We start from the raw sequence: 13,494 nt of genomic DNA, 5'->3' as shown, positions 1-13,494 counted from the left end.
GTGAAGGCACTTCTTTTTCGGGTTCGTTATGTCTGGTTCTATCAATGACATGTTGAAGATGTCAAAATCATCACCTCAACAGCAGGTGAGATAGGAATATGAGAAAATGCCTAGGGTAGTATTTACAGAAGAGACAATAAATTAAAAAAAAATCTGACAAGAACATTCTTTGGCTGGCATAAATTATAGCTCACCTCCAAGAAGTAATAAAACCATGAGATCTGAACCAGTTTTGAGCTCAGTAATATCATCTTCTTTGTCACTATCCACTTTTTGCTGAACAATCTCTAGTAGACACTCTACCAGGCCTGCTTCAACCAGCTGTAGTTTAATAGCATCTGAAGAACAATATGAACAAAATAATCAAACTTTGAGATAAAACAGGAGCTCTGGTATAAGCAATCCATTATAAAGAATTATAAGAAACTAAGAAAATGCATGATTTAGATAATACATTTTTGAAACTCAAATCTTCAAAGTAAACTACCTTGACAGTTCAGTTTAAACATACAAAAAACTGTATTTCATGTTTCCATTTGAAATTGTCACATTTTTCACAATGTCTTGCAGCATTTAAACAAACTGATACTCAGCTCTGAAGGCAACTAGTGTCACTCCACTATTACTCTAGATATTATGCTCATGTTTAAAGGGCAAGCTATAAAATACTACAAAATAGGGCTGGGCATGGTGGCTCATGCTTGTAATCCCAGCGCTTTGGGAGGCCACGGTGGGAAGATTGCTTGAGGCCAGGAGTTCAAGGTTAGAGTAAGCTATGACTGTGCCACTGCACTCCAGTCTGGACAACAGAGTGAGACCCTGTCTATAAACACAAATAAATAAATAAAGTCATGTTTTTAAAAAGGGCTTCAGGTTTTCTTTGATTTAAAGCTTTTGGGCGATGGATACATGGTGGTTTACTAAATGCTATTTCTGAATACGTTTCAAAATGTTCATAATAAAAGTTAAAAGAAAATAACTTTGAACCTTTCTGATGGCTAAACATAGCATAAGGTATTTCAGAGACAGAATTTACATCCCAATTATATTTTTAAAACTGATCTTCACAGGAAACTCCACCCTCACATCAAAACTTTTTATTATACTTCTAATATCTTTAAGTATTCTTTCATTATAACACTTATTTCATTGAAGAGCTTATATTTGCATCCATATCTGTCTCCATCTATCTCCTGAGCAGATATATGTTGCAGGATGTCAGGGACCCTGAATAGAGGACTGGCTGGAGCCGTGGCAGAAAAACATAAATTGTGAAGAGTTCATGGACATTTATCAGTTCCCAAATAATATTCTTATAACTTCTTATGCCTGTTTTTACTTTAATCTCTTAATCCTGTTATCTTCGTAAGCTGAGAATGTACATCACCTCAGGACCACTATTGTACAAATCAATTGTAGAACATGTGTGTTTGAACAAGATGAAATCTGATTGTAAAACATGGGTGTTTGAACAATATGAAATCAGTGCACCTTGTAAACGAACAGAATAACAGAGATTTTGGGGATCAAGGGAAGACAACCAAAGGTCTGACTGCCTGCGGGGTCGGGCAGAATAGAGCCATATTTTTCTTCTTGCAGAGCGCCTATAAATGGATGTGCAAGTAGGAGAGATATCGCTGAATTCTTTTCCCAGCAAGGAATATTCATAATTAATACCCTGGGGAAGGAATTGCATTCCTGGGGGGAGGTCTATAAACGGCCACTCTGGGAGTGTCTGTCTTATGCAGTTGAGATAAGGACTGAACTATGCCCTGGTCTCCTGCAGTACCCTTAGTCTTATTAGGGTGGGGAAAAGATCCTGCCCTGGTAAATCTGAGGTCAGACCAGTTCTCTGAGGTCAGACCAGTTCTCTGCTCTCGAACCCTGTTTTCTGTTGTTTAAGACATTTATCAAGACACAATACGTGCACAGCTGAACATAGACCCTCATCAGTAATTCTAATTTTGCCCTTTGCCTTGTGATCTTTACTGCCCTTTAAAGCATGTGATCTTTGTGACCTACTCCCTGTATACCCCTTCCCCTTTTGAAATCCCTAATAAAAACTTGCTGATTTTGTGGGTCAGGGGACATCACGGACCTACCGATATGTGATGTGGAGGCCCAGCTGTAAAATTCCTCTCTTTGTACTCCTTCTCTTTATTTCTCAGATGGGCCAACACTTAGGGAAAACAGAAAGAACCTACATTGAAATATTGGGGGCTGGTTCCCTGCATAGATATACCTTACTCATCTTTGTATTTTAACCTAAACTGGCCTATCTAAATGCTTTGAGTGTACTTGATACGCCTTAAGATAAATGTTAATCAACTGACCTGAAAAATACATTTGCAACACAAAGTTTTTGTTTAAGAGACAGCATCTTGCTCTGTTGCCCGGGCTGCAGTGCAGTGGTGTGATCATAGCTCACTGCATCCTTGAATTCCTGGCCTCAAGCAATACTCCTATCTCAGCCTTCTGTGTAGCTGGGACTGAAAGTGCATGCCACCATGCCTGGCTAATTTTTAAACTTTTTTGTAGAGAAAGGGTCTCGCTATGTTGCCTAGGCTGGGCTTGAACTCCTGGTCTCAAGCAGTCTTCCTGCCTTGGTCTCTCAAAGTGCTAGGATTACAGGCATGAGCCACTGTACCTGGCCAGAAATTTTATTTTTTCTAGAGACTTGGTCTCTGTTGCCTAGGCTGGGCTTGAACTCCTGGTCTCAAGCAGTCTTCCTGCCTTGGTCTCTCAAAGTGCTAGGATTACAGGCATGAGCCACTGTACCTGGCCAGAAATTTTTAAATTTAAATTTTATTTTTTTAGTTGGATTTTATTTTAGTCATTGGTTTCCCTAAGCTGTATATGCATCCATATATGGCAATGACAGCTTCAGCTTATCATTTAGGAAAAATAAAGACTTTTAAAAATAAATACTTAAGACTTTCAGGCAATTTTAATGTGTTAAAATTTGGCGTTTTTGAATCACTAGGATCACTGATCTTCTTTTGAATATTATCTCAGAATACACAGAGTATTCAACCTGGAATATTTCTTTAAAAGGTATACTTGCACCGTGCCATGCTAAAAGTAGGGCGTTTCCTTGGTTACAGAATGCTAGGGCTAGAGATGTGTGGTGACTAGAATTAAAAACTATGATGAAAAAACCTTAAAAATACTAAAAACCTTGAACTACACAAATTCCTACTTCTAATGCTGAAATCACTCTCCTTTGTGTACTGAGAAAATCAAGGATACATGCAAAAAATTAGTCCAAAAACATGCCTTCAATGGTATCATTCTATCCATTGTGCAATTATAAAACAGATGTGAAGGCACAGGGGAAAACAATAATAAACATATTGTTATTTTGAAATACTGCAAGGAAAGTTACAGGTAATTTTATGGCATAAAAGTGACTGAAGGTCACAATAAAGTTTTCACTTTGCCAAAACACCAATGAGATGAAAAACCAATTTCTCCCTAAAACATAGGACCTAAGACATTTAAGAAATTTTAAATGTGTCAATATTGTAGTTTTAAAATTTTAATTAATTATTTTTTTTGAGACAGGGTCTTGCTATGTTGCCCAGGCTGGTCTTGAACTCCTGGGGTCAAGCAATCCTCCTGCCTTGGCCTCTGAAAGTGCTGGAATTACAGGTATAAGCCATCACACTGAGCCTAAATGTGTCAATGTTAAAGTTTACAGATGATCTCTTCTCATAATTTGACTGAAATCAAATACTTGAAAACAAATATATGGAAGGCTTAAACTACCCTAAATAGGATTAGCAACACATTCTGCCAAAGCAGACAGCCCAGCACATTTACCAAACCCATTCTGTCCAAGGACATGTATCTTCATCACCACTGTTTACACACATATGTATGAATGTACACATGTATGTATCACATATGCATCATATATAGGTATTTTAAAACTTTTTTTAAAGAGTGGAAGAAAACCACAAATGCAGAGAAGTGCATAAAATATGCAAGTTAAATTTAATATATTATTAGAAAGCAAATAACCATGGATCTATCACCTAGATCAAGAAATTCATTACCAACAACTCAGGAAGCCTATCTCTGCATTTCTGTTTCTGATAACAAACCCCTTCCTTCATTCATCTCAAATCATCTTGATTATTATGGTAATCACTTCTATACTTTCATCATTTTACCAAGTAAACAATCATTCCTAAAAACTACAGTTTAGTTTTACTTTTTTTTTTACTTTATATAAATTGAATCATACAATGTGTATTTTTCAGTGTTGGCTTTTTCCTTTCAACATTATGAGATTCATCTACAGTAATAGTTATAGCTGTCTTCATTCCTTTTCATAACTCTATATTCTTCCATTATATTAATATCCTATGATTTATTCATTCCACTGTTAATGGATATTGGTTGTTTCCAATTTTTCATTATAAATAATGCTGCTCTGAACATTCCTGTTAACAGCTCCTAGTGTACATGTGCACAAGCTTCTGGGTATACTTCTAAGAGTAGAATTGCTGGATCTATTGCTTCAGCTTCAATAGATACTACTTCCCAATTGTACCAATTTACACTCCCACTGTTCCACACCCTCAACAATTGGTGTATATATATACACACACACATACATACACATATATATGGCCATCAAATTGTTCATAATATCCTCTTAATAGCTGTAAGACCTGTGGTAAGGTCTCCTCCTCTTGCATTCTTAATTTTGGTTAATTATGCTTTCTCTCTTTTCATTATGAATCTCACTAGGGTTTATCAATTCCAATATCTTTTTAGACTCAACTGTAGCAATTATATATTTGTGTTGCACTGTATGTTTTCCATTTTATTTCAGCTCTTTACATTTCCTTCCTTCTGCTTATTATTATTATTTTTTAAAATTTCAATAGCTTTAGTGGTACAAGTGGTTTTTGGTTACATGGATGAATCGTATAGTGGCAAAGTCTAGGATTTTTAGGGCACCCGTCATTGAATAGTGTACACTGTACCCAATAGGTAGTTTTTTACTCCTCACCCCCTCATCTCACTCCCTCCATCCTTCTGTCTCCAAAGTCCATTCTACCACTCTGTATGCCTTTGTGTACCTAGAGCATAGCTCCCACTTGTGAGAATAGGTGACATTTGGTTACTTCACTTAGAATTAATGCCCTCCAGTTCCATTTAAGTTGCTGCAAAAGACATTATTTCATTCTTTTTTATAGCTGAGTAGTATTCCATGGTATGTGTGTGTGTGTATACACACCCCATTTTCTTTATCCACTCATCCACTGATGGGACACTTAGGTTGATTCCCTATCTTTTCTTCTGCTTTTTAAAAGAATATATATTACTTGTGGATTTTGTCAACATTGTTGTATTTTATTCCAGTTAACTACTTAAAAAAATTTTTTTTTTGTAGATTTAGGGAGTACAAGTGCACATTAACAAAATTAATAGACTACTAGCTATATTAACAAAAAAAAAGAGAAGATTCAAATAAGCACAATAGAAACAATCAAGGTGACATTATAGCTGCTACCACAGAAATACAAAAGATTATCAGAGACTACTATGAGCATATTCACACAAATTGGGAGGTGAGGATTGAAAAATTACCTTTTGGGTTTTTGGGTTTATATTTTCTTTCCCCTAAATTCCTGAGATGAATACTGAGCTCATTGATTTTAGTTCTTTTCCTTTTCTAATAAAAGCATTTTGAGTAAAATATTTCCCTCTGAATAGGGCTTTACTTGTATCACGTAAGATTTGAGATAGACTATTTTCATTTTCACTACTAGAAAAATTTCTAATTTCCATTACAATTCTTTTTTGACCTCTGAGGTATTGGAAGTATATTTCCTACTATATAAACATACAGAGATTTCCTGGTTTTCTTTTTATCATTAGTTACTAGACAACTCACTTAGGTCAAAGAAATACTTTTCATGATAGCAATCTTTTGAAATTTCTTTCTTTCGTGACAAGTATACATGTTCTTAAATGTTTCATATGTACTTGAAAGAACTCTGTAGTTGAAGTGTTCTAAAATAAGTCCATTAAATCAATTGTCTTAATCATTTTCAAATTTTCTATAACCTTATTCTTCTATCTTATTCTATAAATTATTGAAAGAGGTATTAAAATTTCTCACAATTTTTGTGGATTTGTCTATTTCTCTTCACAGTTCTGAATGTTTTTGCTTCGTATGTTTTGGGATAATGTATCATGGTCATTTTTTTCCTAGGTAAATTGGACCTTTTATTACTAAAGTCACCCTCTTTATCTCTAGCAAGTCTTTTCATCTTAAAATCTATTTAATTTGATATTAATATAACTACCCCAGCCTTCTTTAGGTTTCAGTGGTACATTTTTTCCATCCTATTATTCTCAATCTTTTAAATCTCCTATTTAATAAGTATTGCTTAAGTAGTATAACTGTTTATTTTAAAACAAGTGACAAATGGTCTTTTAATTAGAGCATTTAGGCCACATTTAACATAATTACTGAAATACCCGTGTTTTAAAACTGCATTTTTAAGCTCTATTTGTCCTCTATAATTCATGTTTCTTTTTCTTTCTTCTTTTTTCTTGTTTTGCATTGCTAGGGTATTAAAAAATCTTTCTTAAAGTCCCTTCCATTTGTTCAGTTTGTTCGGTAGTTATACATGATTTTTAAAAATTACTTTAGTAGTCACCTTAAAAGTTGAAGTGACTAAATAACCAGAGTCTTCCAGATAACACAAGTGTCTTAGGACTCTAACTCCTTTTACCTCTCTTCTGATTTATATGCTCAGTTTGTGGCATATTTTAAATCATATAAATGTACATTGTAAACTTCACAGTAAGTTATTTTTCAAATATATTCAATGTTCGTAAGATTTACCTACATATTTACTGGTTTTTTTGGTCTTTATTCTCCCCTGCATCTGTATCATTTTCCTTCTGACAAACCACATTTATAACATCTGGCTTCCATTGTTGCTGTTGAGAAGGTAGCTGTCAGACAAACTGTTGTTACTTTGAAGATAATGATTTTGGTCATTGGTTTTCTACATTTTCAGTATGAGGCATCTAGATGTGGATTTCTTTTTGTTTATTGTATTTTGGGTTTAAAGGGCTTCTTGGATCTTTGCATTTTTCATAATTTCTAATAAATTCTCTGCCAAAATTTCTTCAAATACTGCCTCTGAACACTCCCCTCCCCACCTTCTCTAGTCTCCTTTTGGGACTCCAAAAAATGCATATGAGAAGGTCTTACTTTATCCTCTGACTTCTTATTCTCTTTTATGTCAATAGGTTCTTTTTTCCTTTTAGTTCATATTGGATTTCTTTCCAACCCATTTTCCACTTCACTGGTTCTTTAATTCAACAGTATCTATTAAATCTGCTATTAAACCCCCCACTGGATTCTTAATTTTGGTTGTATTTTTCAATTCAGAAATTTCCATTTATTTCATTCTTAAATCTGCTACGTCACTTTTTAAAAATAGTTTTCAGTTTCCTTCTAAATTATTTAAGCTTGCTTTTACTTCTTTGAACACAGTAAGTACACCTGTTTTGAATCAGTGTTTAATAATTCCAGTATCTGAAGATTTGCTGCCTATTCTTGCTTATAATGTTTTGTCTCATGTATTAATATCTGATCCTCTTTGAGTATGTGCTAGACATTATATTTGAAAAATTACTAATATGGAATGGTTTGTTTCCTCTGATTCATTCTTATTTCTGCGATGCATCTCTTAAGATTTTTGTGCCCAAAGAAGAGAGTGATTAACCAGTATCTTCGCTGTTGGCAGGCCTGAGACTCTAACTTTTATCCCCTTTGCTTTACAAGTGTATAGAAGTAGAGGTCAGCCTTGCAGCTGCCTTTTCCAGAATGGCACAAGAATGTGTTAGCTACAGAAGTATCTTTTCTAAGATTTTCAAATCAAAGGAACCTGGAAAGTTGCTTTGGCCAATGTAGATATAGTTATGGAGTAGATAACATAGCTAAAGTTAGAGATATGCAAAATAAAACATATCACTAATAAAGAATGGTTTTGAGTCAAATGGCTGGCAATCAAATAATATTAGGAAAAAAATTTAAAGTATACATGATCGAAAATCCAAAGGTGCATTTATTTTTCTCACCATTTTCTGCCAATGGAGCAAGAACTTCAAAAATCATTTCTCTCTTATCATGTTCTATTTGTTTCTTGAAGAGTTTTACTAGCTCTTCAGCAATGTTTGTACTGGCAAACTGTTCTTTACTTGACTCTGTAAAATAAAAAAGAAAAACTTAAATCAAATTAAGCCCAGAAACTGCTTTCTATTACTTTCAATACTTGGTCATTTTGTACCATTACTGATAAATACAAATACTCTTCCAATATAGGAACAATCAAATCCATTTTTAATGTCCCTGAAAAAGAAAAATGTCTAAGGCTTTAGAGAAAATGTTCTGACCTAATTACATTTGGGCTATAAAAAAAGGTCCTCTAGCATAACATATAGGTAATCACAGCAACAATAAAATTACTAAGTCATAAATTCACAGTTTTAAGGATTTTAGTCAAAGACGAAAAATTTCTCATAACATTATATTCTATATGGATGAATTAAAGGTGACTTATCTTTAGTATCATTAAAGTGCCATGTTTTCTACCCTGGTCCTGACGTATCTACTATTGAAGACTAATTCTGCATGAGTAATTGGAGTTTCATTCCTTCCTGCCTCTCAGCATCTCCAAACTCTCCTAGAGCCTCACCACTGATCAGCATTTATATATACTTTGGTATTTCTCACATAAAATATATTTAAAACAAACATCCTCCCCCAATCAACCTCTATTAACTACCATTCAATCTCATTTTCACTTTTACAAACAAGTTTCTGACAACATTGTCTATATACACTGCCTCTACTCTCTCAACTCATATGCATTCCTAAATCTACTAGTTTTGGCCTACCTGCCTCTACACTCAGCAATCTCTTAATAATTGTTCCTCCTTCTCCACAAGACCTCTATAAATTCCAGTTCCTTAGGATTCGTCCTTTGCTTTACCTTCTCAGTCCTTATTCTCACCTGAGGCTATCTAATTCTCTTCCACGGCATCAAACAGCATCTCTGTGTTGATATTTATACAACATAAATATTCACAACCCTCTTCTGGATATCAGGCTATTTATTTAACTGCCCATTTGACATCTCTACTTGAGTCATCTCTCTAGCATTCTAAACTCAATACCAAAAAGGGGCTTTCGACATACTCTGAAATCTTCCTCCAGTGTTCCTCAACTCAGTATATGAACACTACGTCTATCTGAACAGGCAGGAATCTAGCAGTCATAGCTCATTTATCACTCAACTTCCACACCTAATCAATCACCAAGGTCCACTAATCTACCTCCAAAATCCAACCCAAATCCATTCCATTTCTCTCCAATTCTCCTCTCAATGTCTTTGGCTGCATTATCCTATTAATTTTTCTAGAAATTTCTTTCAGTGAATTCTGACCTAATCTAATATATACTGGTCTCTCTGGTGGCACAGCTGGCATCCTGGGTTCTCTTTATCATTATCTTGATGGATCACTTCTCTCCTTCCTGTATTAGATACCCTGTTATCTATGCCTTTTCTCTTTCATTTGTTTTGTTTTGGTGGCAGCACCCTCCAGCAGCGTCGTGAGAAAGCTACTGTATAACGTGCATGTGGGAGGTAGACATTTTGAAAATATTGTCTGAAAATGATCCTTCCCACCTAGAGTTGATGCTTCTAATTTAAATCAGTCCCTTACCTTACTCTATTACTTTCTCATAATAGCAATTATCATAAATTGTAATTATATGGTAGTTTATTTGCAAACTATTTTAAAAATAAATGTCCATCTTACACACTAAACTATAAGCTCCTTGAGGGCAGGGACAGTACATACTGCTTCAACCACCAGAAACAGTGCACAGGATAGTCCCTGGTATAAAGCAGGTGTCCAAAATGAAGTTATTTTTGAGTAACTAAATGAACACGTAAATGAATTACAAGGGTTACACTCCACTTGCTAGTTTCTGGTAAATCTCTTGTGTTACTATCAAGTAAAATATATTGCAAATTCAATTTTTAAAGAGGTGAAACACCCATTAATATGGTTAAATATAGTTTTGATCAACATTTTATTACACTGCTTTGGTGCACATGTCAATGGATCTATTCCAAAATGATAAAAATCCACTCCAAGACTTTAAGTATGATTCTTTAATGCCATAAAACACTACGGCTTTAGCTCTTACTTCACATGCCAAGGGAGGGGGGAAAAGTAAGGGTAGGGTGTCTTTTCCGATAAGATGCTGAAACTCTCAGAGATCATATTCAGCAAATGTCAGCACACTCCACCCAAAGAGGAGGTTTCATTTAGAGATGAGGCCGGGCATGGCGGCTTGTCCCTGCAATCCCAACACTTTTGGAGTCTGGGATGGGCAGATCCCTTGAGCCCAGGAGTTCGAGATCAGCCTGGCCAAGATGGCAAAACTCCGTCTCCACTAAAAATGCAAAAACTAGCCAGGTGTGCTGGCATGCACCTATAGTCCTAGCTACTCAGGAGGCTAAGGCACAACAATCACTTAAACCTGAGAGGCAGAGGTGAGTGAGCAGAGATCATGCCACTGCACTCCAGTCTGGGTGACACAGTGAGACTCTGTCCCCAAAAGAAAAAAATAAAATAAAAAATAAGTAGAGATGATTTATCCCTGGAACTCTGTTGGTTATTCCTCTGCTTCAGAGAATTGTCCAAGTGAGATGAATTTCAAAAACATAAAATCATAGGTAAAGTATAGAGACATCATTATTCATCTAGTTACATGTTTTTACTCTTCTTTAAAAGAATAGTGTTGGCACTCTATTCCTTCTAATCCACATTCTTTTCCTCCAAACATTTAATAAAAGGAAACCGAATCATTGTTGCTATGTAATTCAGGCTCTGTTTGCCAGCACAAGGAAATTATGCACCATTATTAATACAGGAATTATAGAACAAAATCTGTACTTAACCTGCAGGTGAATAGAGTGAAAAGACAGCATGAAGTATAATTTGGACATTATATTTATCAATTAAGTGCCACGGATCCTCAACAGGCCTTTGGCAAGAAGCCTCTTTTACTAAGGTTTTTATTAAAACTCTATGAATTTAAAGAGTTGGCCTAATATTATTATTACCAGCAGACTCCAGTTTCCTCTCCTCCATTTATTCTTCCTCACAAATACATAGAGCTCTTTTAGCTAATTCATACTGTTTACTTACATATATCTAAATTACATACTTATACTGCTAAAAATTGATATTTCTCATCAAATTTCTACTATGAAAGATGAAGATTAGTTTTCTTTCTTTCCTGTGTTCATCATACTCTCCATCTTTCTAATTATATGCAATTTTGTTTATATCACTAGTTGTGTTTCAGCAATACACTAATTCATTCTTCCTGGAATAATGTTTTCTCATTTGTGTAGTTTTCTAGGTGCTTATTATTAATGTACCTCCCAACACTCCATCAGTTGTCTCATCTTCTCTTAATACATTCACTTTAGACATTAATAAATTTCACTTCCTGTAAGAACTCTCCCAAGCACCATCCCATCAGTTGTTTGACCTAACCCAACCTGGACTGGTTGCTCCTTAAAAACATGCCACTTGGGACAATAACATCACTGTAATACTTGGGATTCCTGTTGGATTTCGTTTTCAGTTCCTATGTAGTTTTTCTTCATTTAAATCCCTTGTTTTGGTGGAACTGAACTTCCAGTGGCTTCCAGAGGAAAAGTATTTAAGAAATAAATTTTCTGAGATGTTCATGTGTGACAATATCCTTATTATAATCTCACACTTGACTGATAGTATGACGGAGTATAGGATTCTATATTGGAAGTCATTTTCCCTCAAAAAATTAAAAAAGTTTATTTCACAAATAATAATTGTATATGGGGTACACTGTGATGTTACATATAATGAATAGTAAGCAGATCAGGGTAATTAGCATATTCATCATCTCGTACTTTTGTGTTGGGAACATTCAATATTCTCCTCCTAGCTATTTGAAACTATGTAATATATTATTGTTAACTGTAGTTATCCTACAGTGGTACAGAACACTAAAGCTTACTCCTCCTATCTAGCTGTAATTTTGTATCTTTTGTATCTAATCTTTCCCTATTATTCCTCTTCCCTCTACCTTTCTCAACCTCTAGTATCTTGTTTTTTTTTTTAACTTCTATGAAAAACTTTAAGCTTCCACATGTGTGAGAACATACAGTGTTTAACTTTCCTAGTTTATTTCACTTAACATAATGTTTTCCAGTTCCATCCATGTCGTTGCAAAAAAAAAAAACAAAAAACAAAAAACAGAAAAACGGAATTTCATTCTTTTTGGTGGCTGAATAGTATTCCATTGTGTGTATATATGCCACATTTCACCTGTTCATGTTTTTAGACACCTAGGTTGATCCCATATCTATTGTGAACAGTGCTGCAATAAACACAGGTGTGTAATGTTTCTTCAATATACTGACTTTCTTCCCTTTTGATAAATACCCAGTAAGGAGACAGCTGGATCATATAGTAGTTCTATTTGTGTTTTTTTAAAACTGAGATGGAGTCTTGCTCTGTTACCCAAGCTGGAGTGCAGTGGTGTGATCATAGCTCACTGCAACCTTACTCAACATCCTGTGCTGAAGCGATCCTCCCACCCCACATTCCCAAGTAGCTGGGATTATACGCCTGTGCCACCATGCCGGGCTAATTTTTAAACTTTTTGTGGAGATAGTTTCCCTATGTCACCCAGGCTAGTCTCAAACTCCTGGCATCATGTGATCCTCCTGCCTCTGCCTCCCAAAGTGTTGAGATTACAGGTGTGAGCCACCACATCTGGCCTATTTATGGTTTTTGAGAAACCTTCCTAAGTGGCTCTACTAGTTGACATTCTCACAGTGTACGAGTTCTTTTTTCTCCACATTCTCACCAAGATTTGTTAATTTTTGTCTTTTTAATAATAGCCATCCTGAGGTGAGATAATATGTCATTGTTTTGATTTGCATTTCCCTGACGATTAGTGATACTGAACATTTTGTCATACATTGGTTAGTCATTTGTATGTCTTCTTTTGAGATGTATCTGTTCAGATAATTTGCCCATTTTAAAAACGGGATTGGGGCAGACACAGTGGTTCATGCTTATAGTCCCAGCACTTTGGGAGACTGAGGCAGGTGGACTGCTTGAGCCCAGGAGTTTGAGACCAGCCTGGGAAGCATGGTAAAAACCCTGCCTCTACAAAATATACAAAAACAAATGGAGCATGGTGGTGCATGCCTGTAGTCCCAGCTACTTGGGAGGCTAAGGTGGCCACTGCACTCTAGCCTGTGAGACAGAGTGAGACCCCGCTGTTGAGATGTCTGAGTCCCTTGGATATTCTGGAATAAATCCCCAGTTGGATGAATAATTTGCAAATATTTTCTCCCATTCTGTAGCCTCTCTTCTCAC

At 35.5% G+C, this 13,494-nt stretch overlaps 1 protein-coding gene across 6 annotated transcripts in view; it reads right to left on the bottom strand.

Moving 5' to 3' along the window:
* The window catches only part of RAP1GDS1 (RAP1, GTP-GDP dissociation stimulator 1), a 172,957-nt gene that overhangs the window by 26,226 nt on the left and 133,237 nt on the right, over window positions 1-13,494 (bottom strand). For all 6 annotated transcript variants that reach the window (XM_011932961.1, XM_011932979.1, XM_011932987.1 and 3 more), the window contains 2 exons: window positions 8,119-8,244; window positions 195-338 (listed from right to left, as the gene is read on the bottom strand). In XM_011932961.1, the coding sequence (XP_011788351.1) occupies window positions 195-338; window positions 8,119-8,244 (270 nt within the window). The remainder of the gene's footprint in view (window positions 1-194; window positions 339-8,118; window positions 8,245-13,494) is intronic.

The sequence above is a fragment of the Colobus angolensis genome, unplaced genomic scaffold (genome assembly GCF_000951035.1).
Source record: "Colobus angolensis palliatus isolate OR3802 unplaced genomic scaffold, Cang.pa_1.0 Scaffold123, whole genome shotgun sequence".
Taxonomy (NCBI): Eukaryota; Metazoa; Chordata; class Mammalia; order Primates; family Cercopithecidae; genus Colobus; species Colobus angolensis.
Note: the sequence above shows the minus strand (reverse complement) of the source record. Positions and strands in the feature narration are given on the sequence as shown.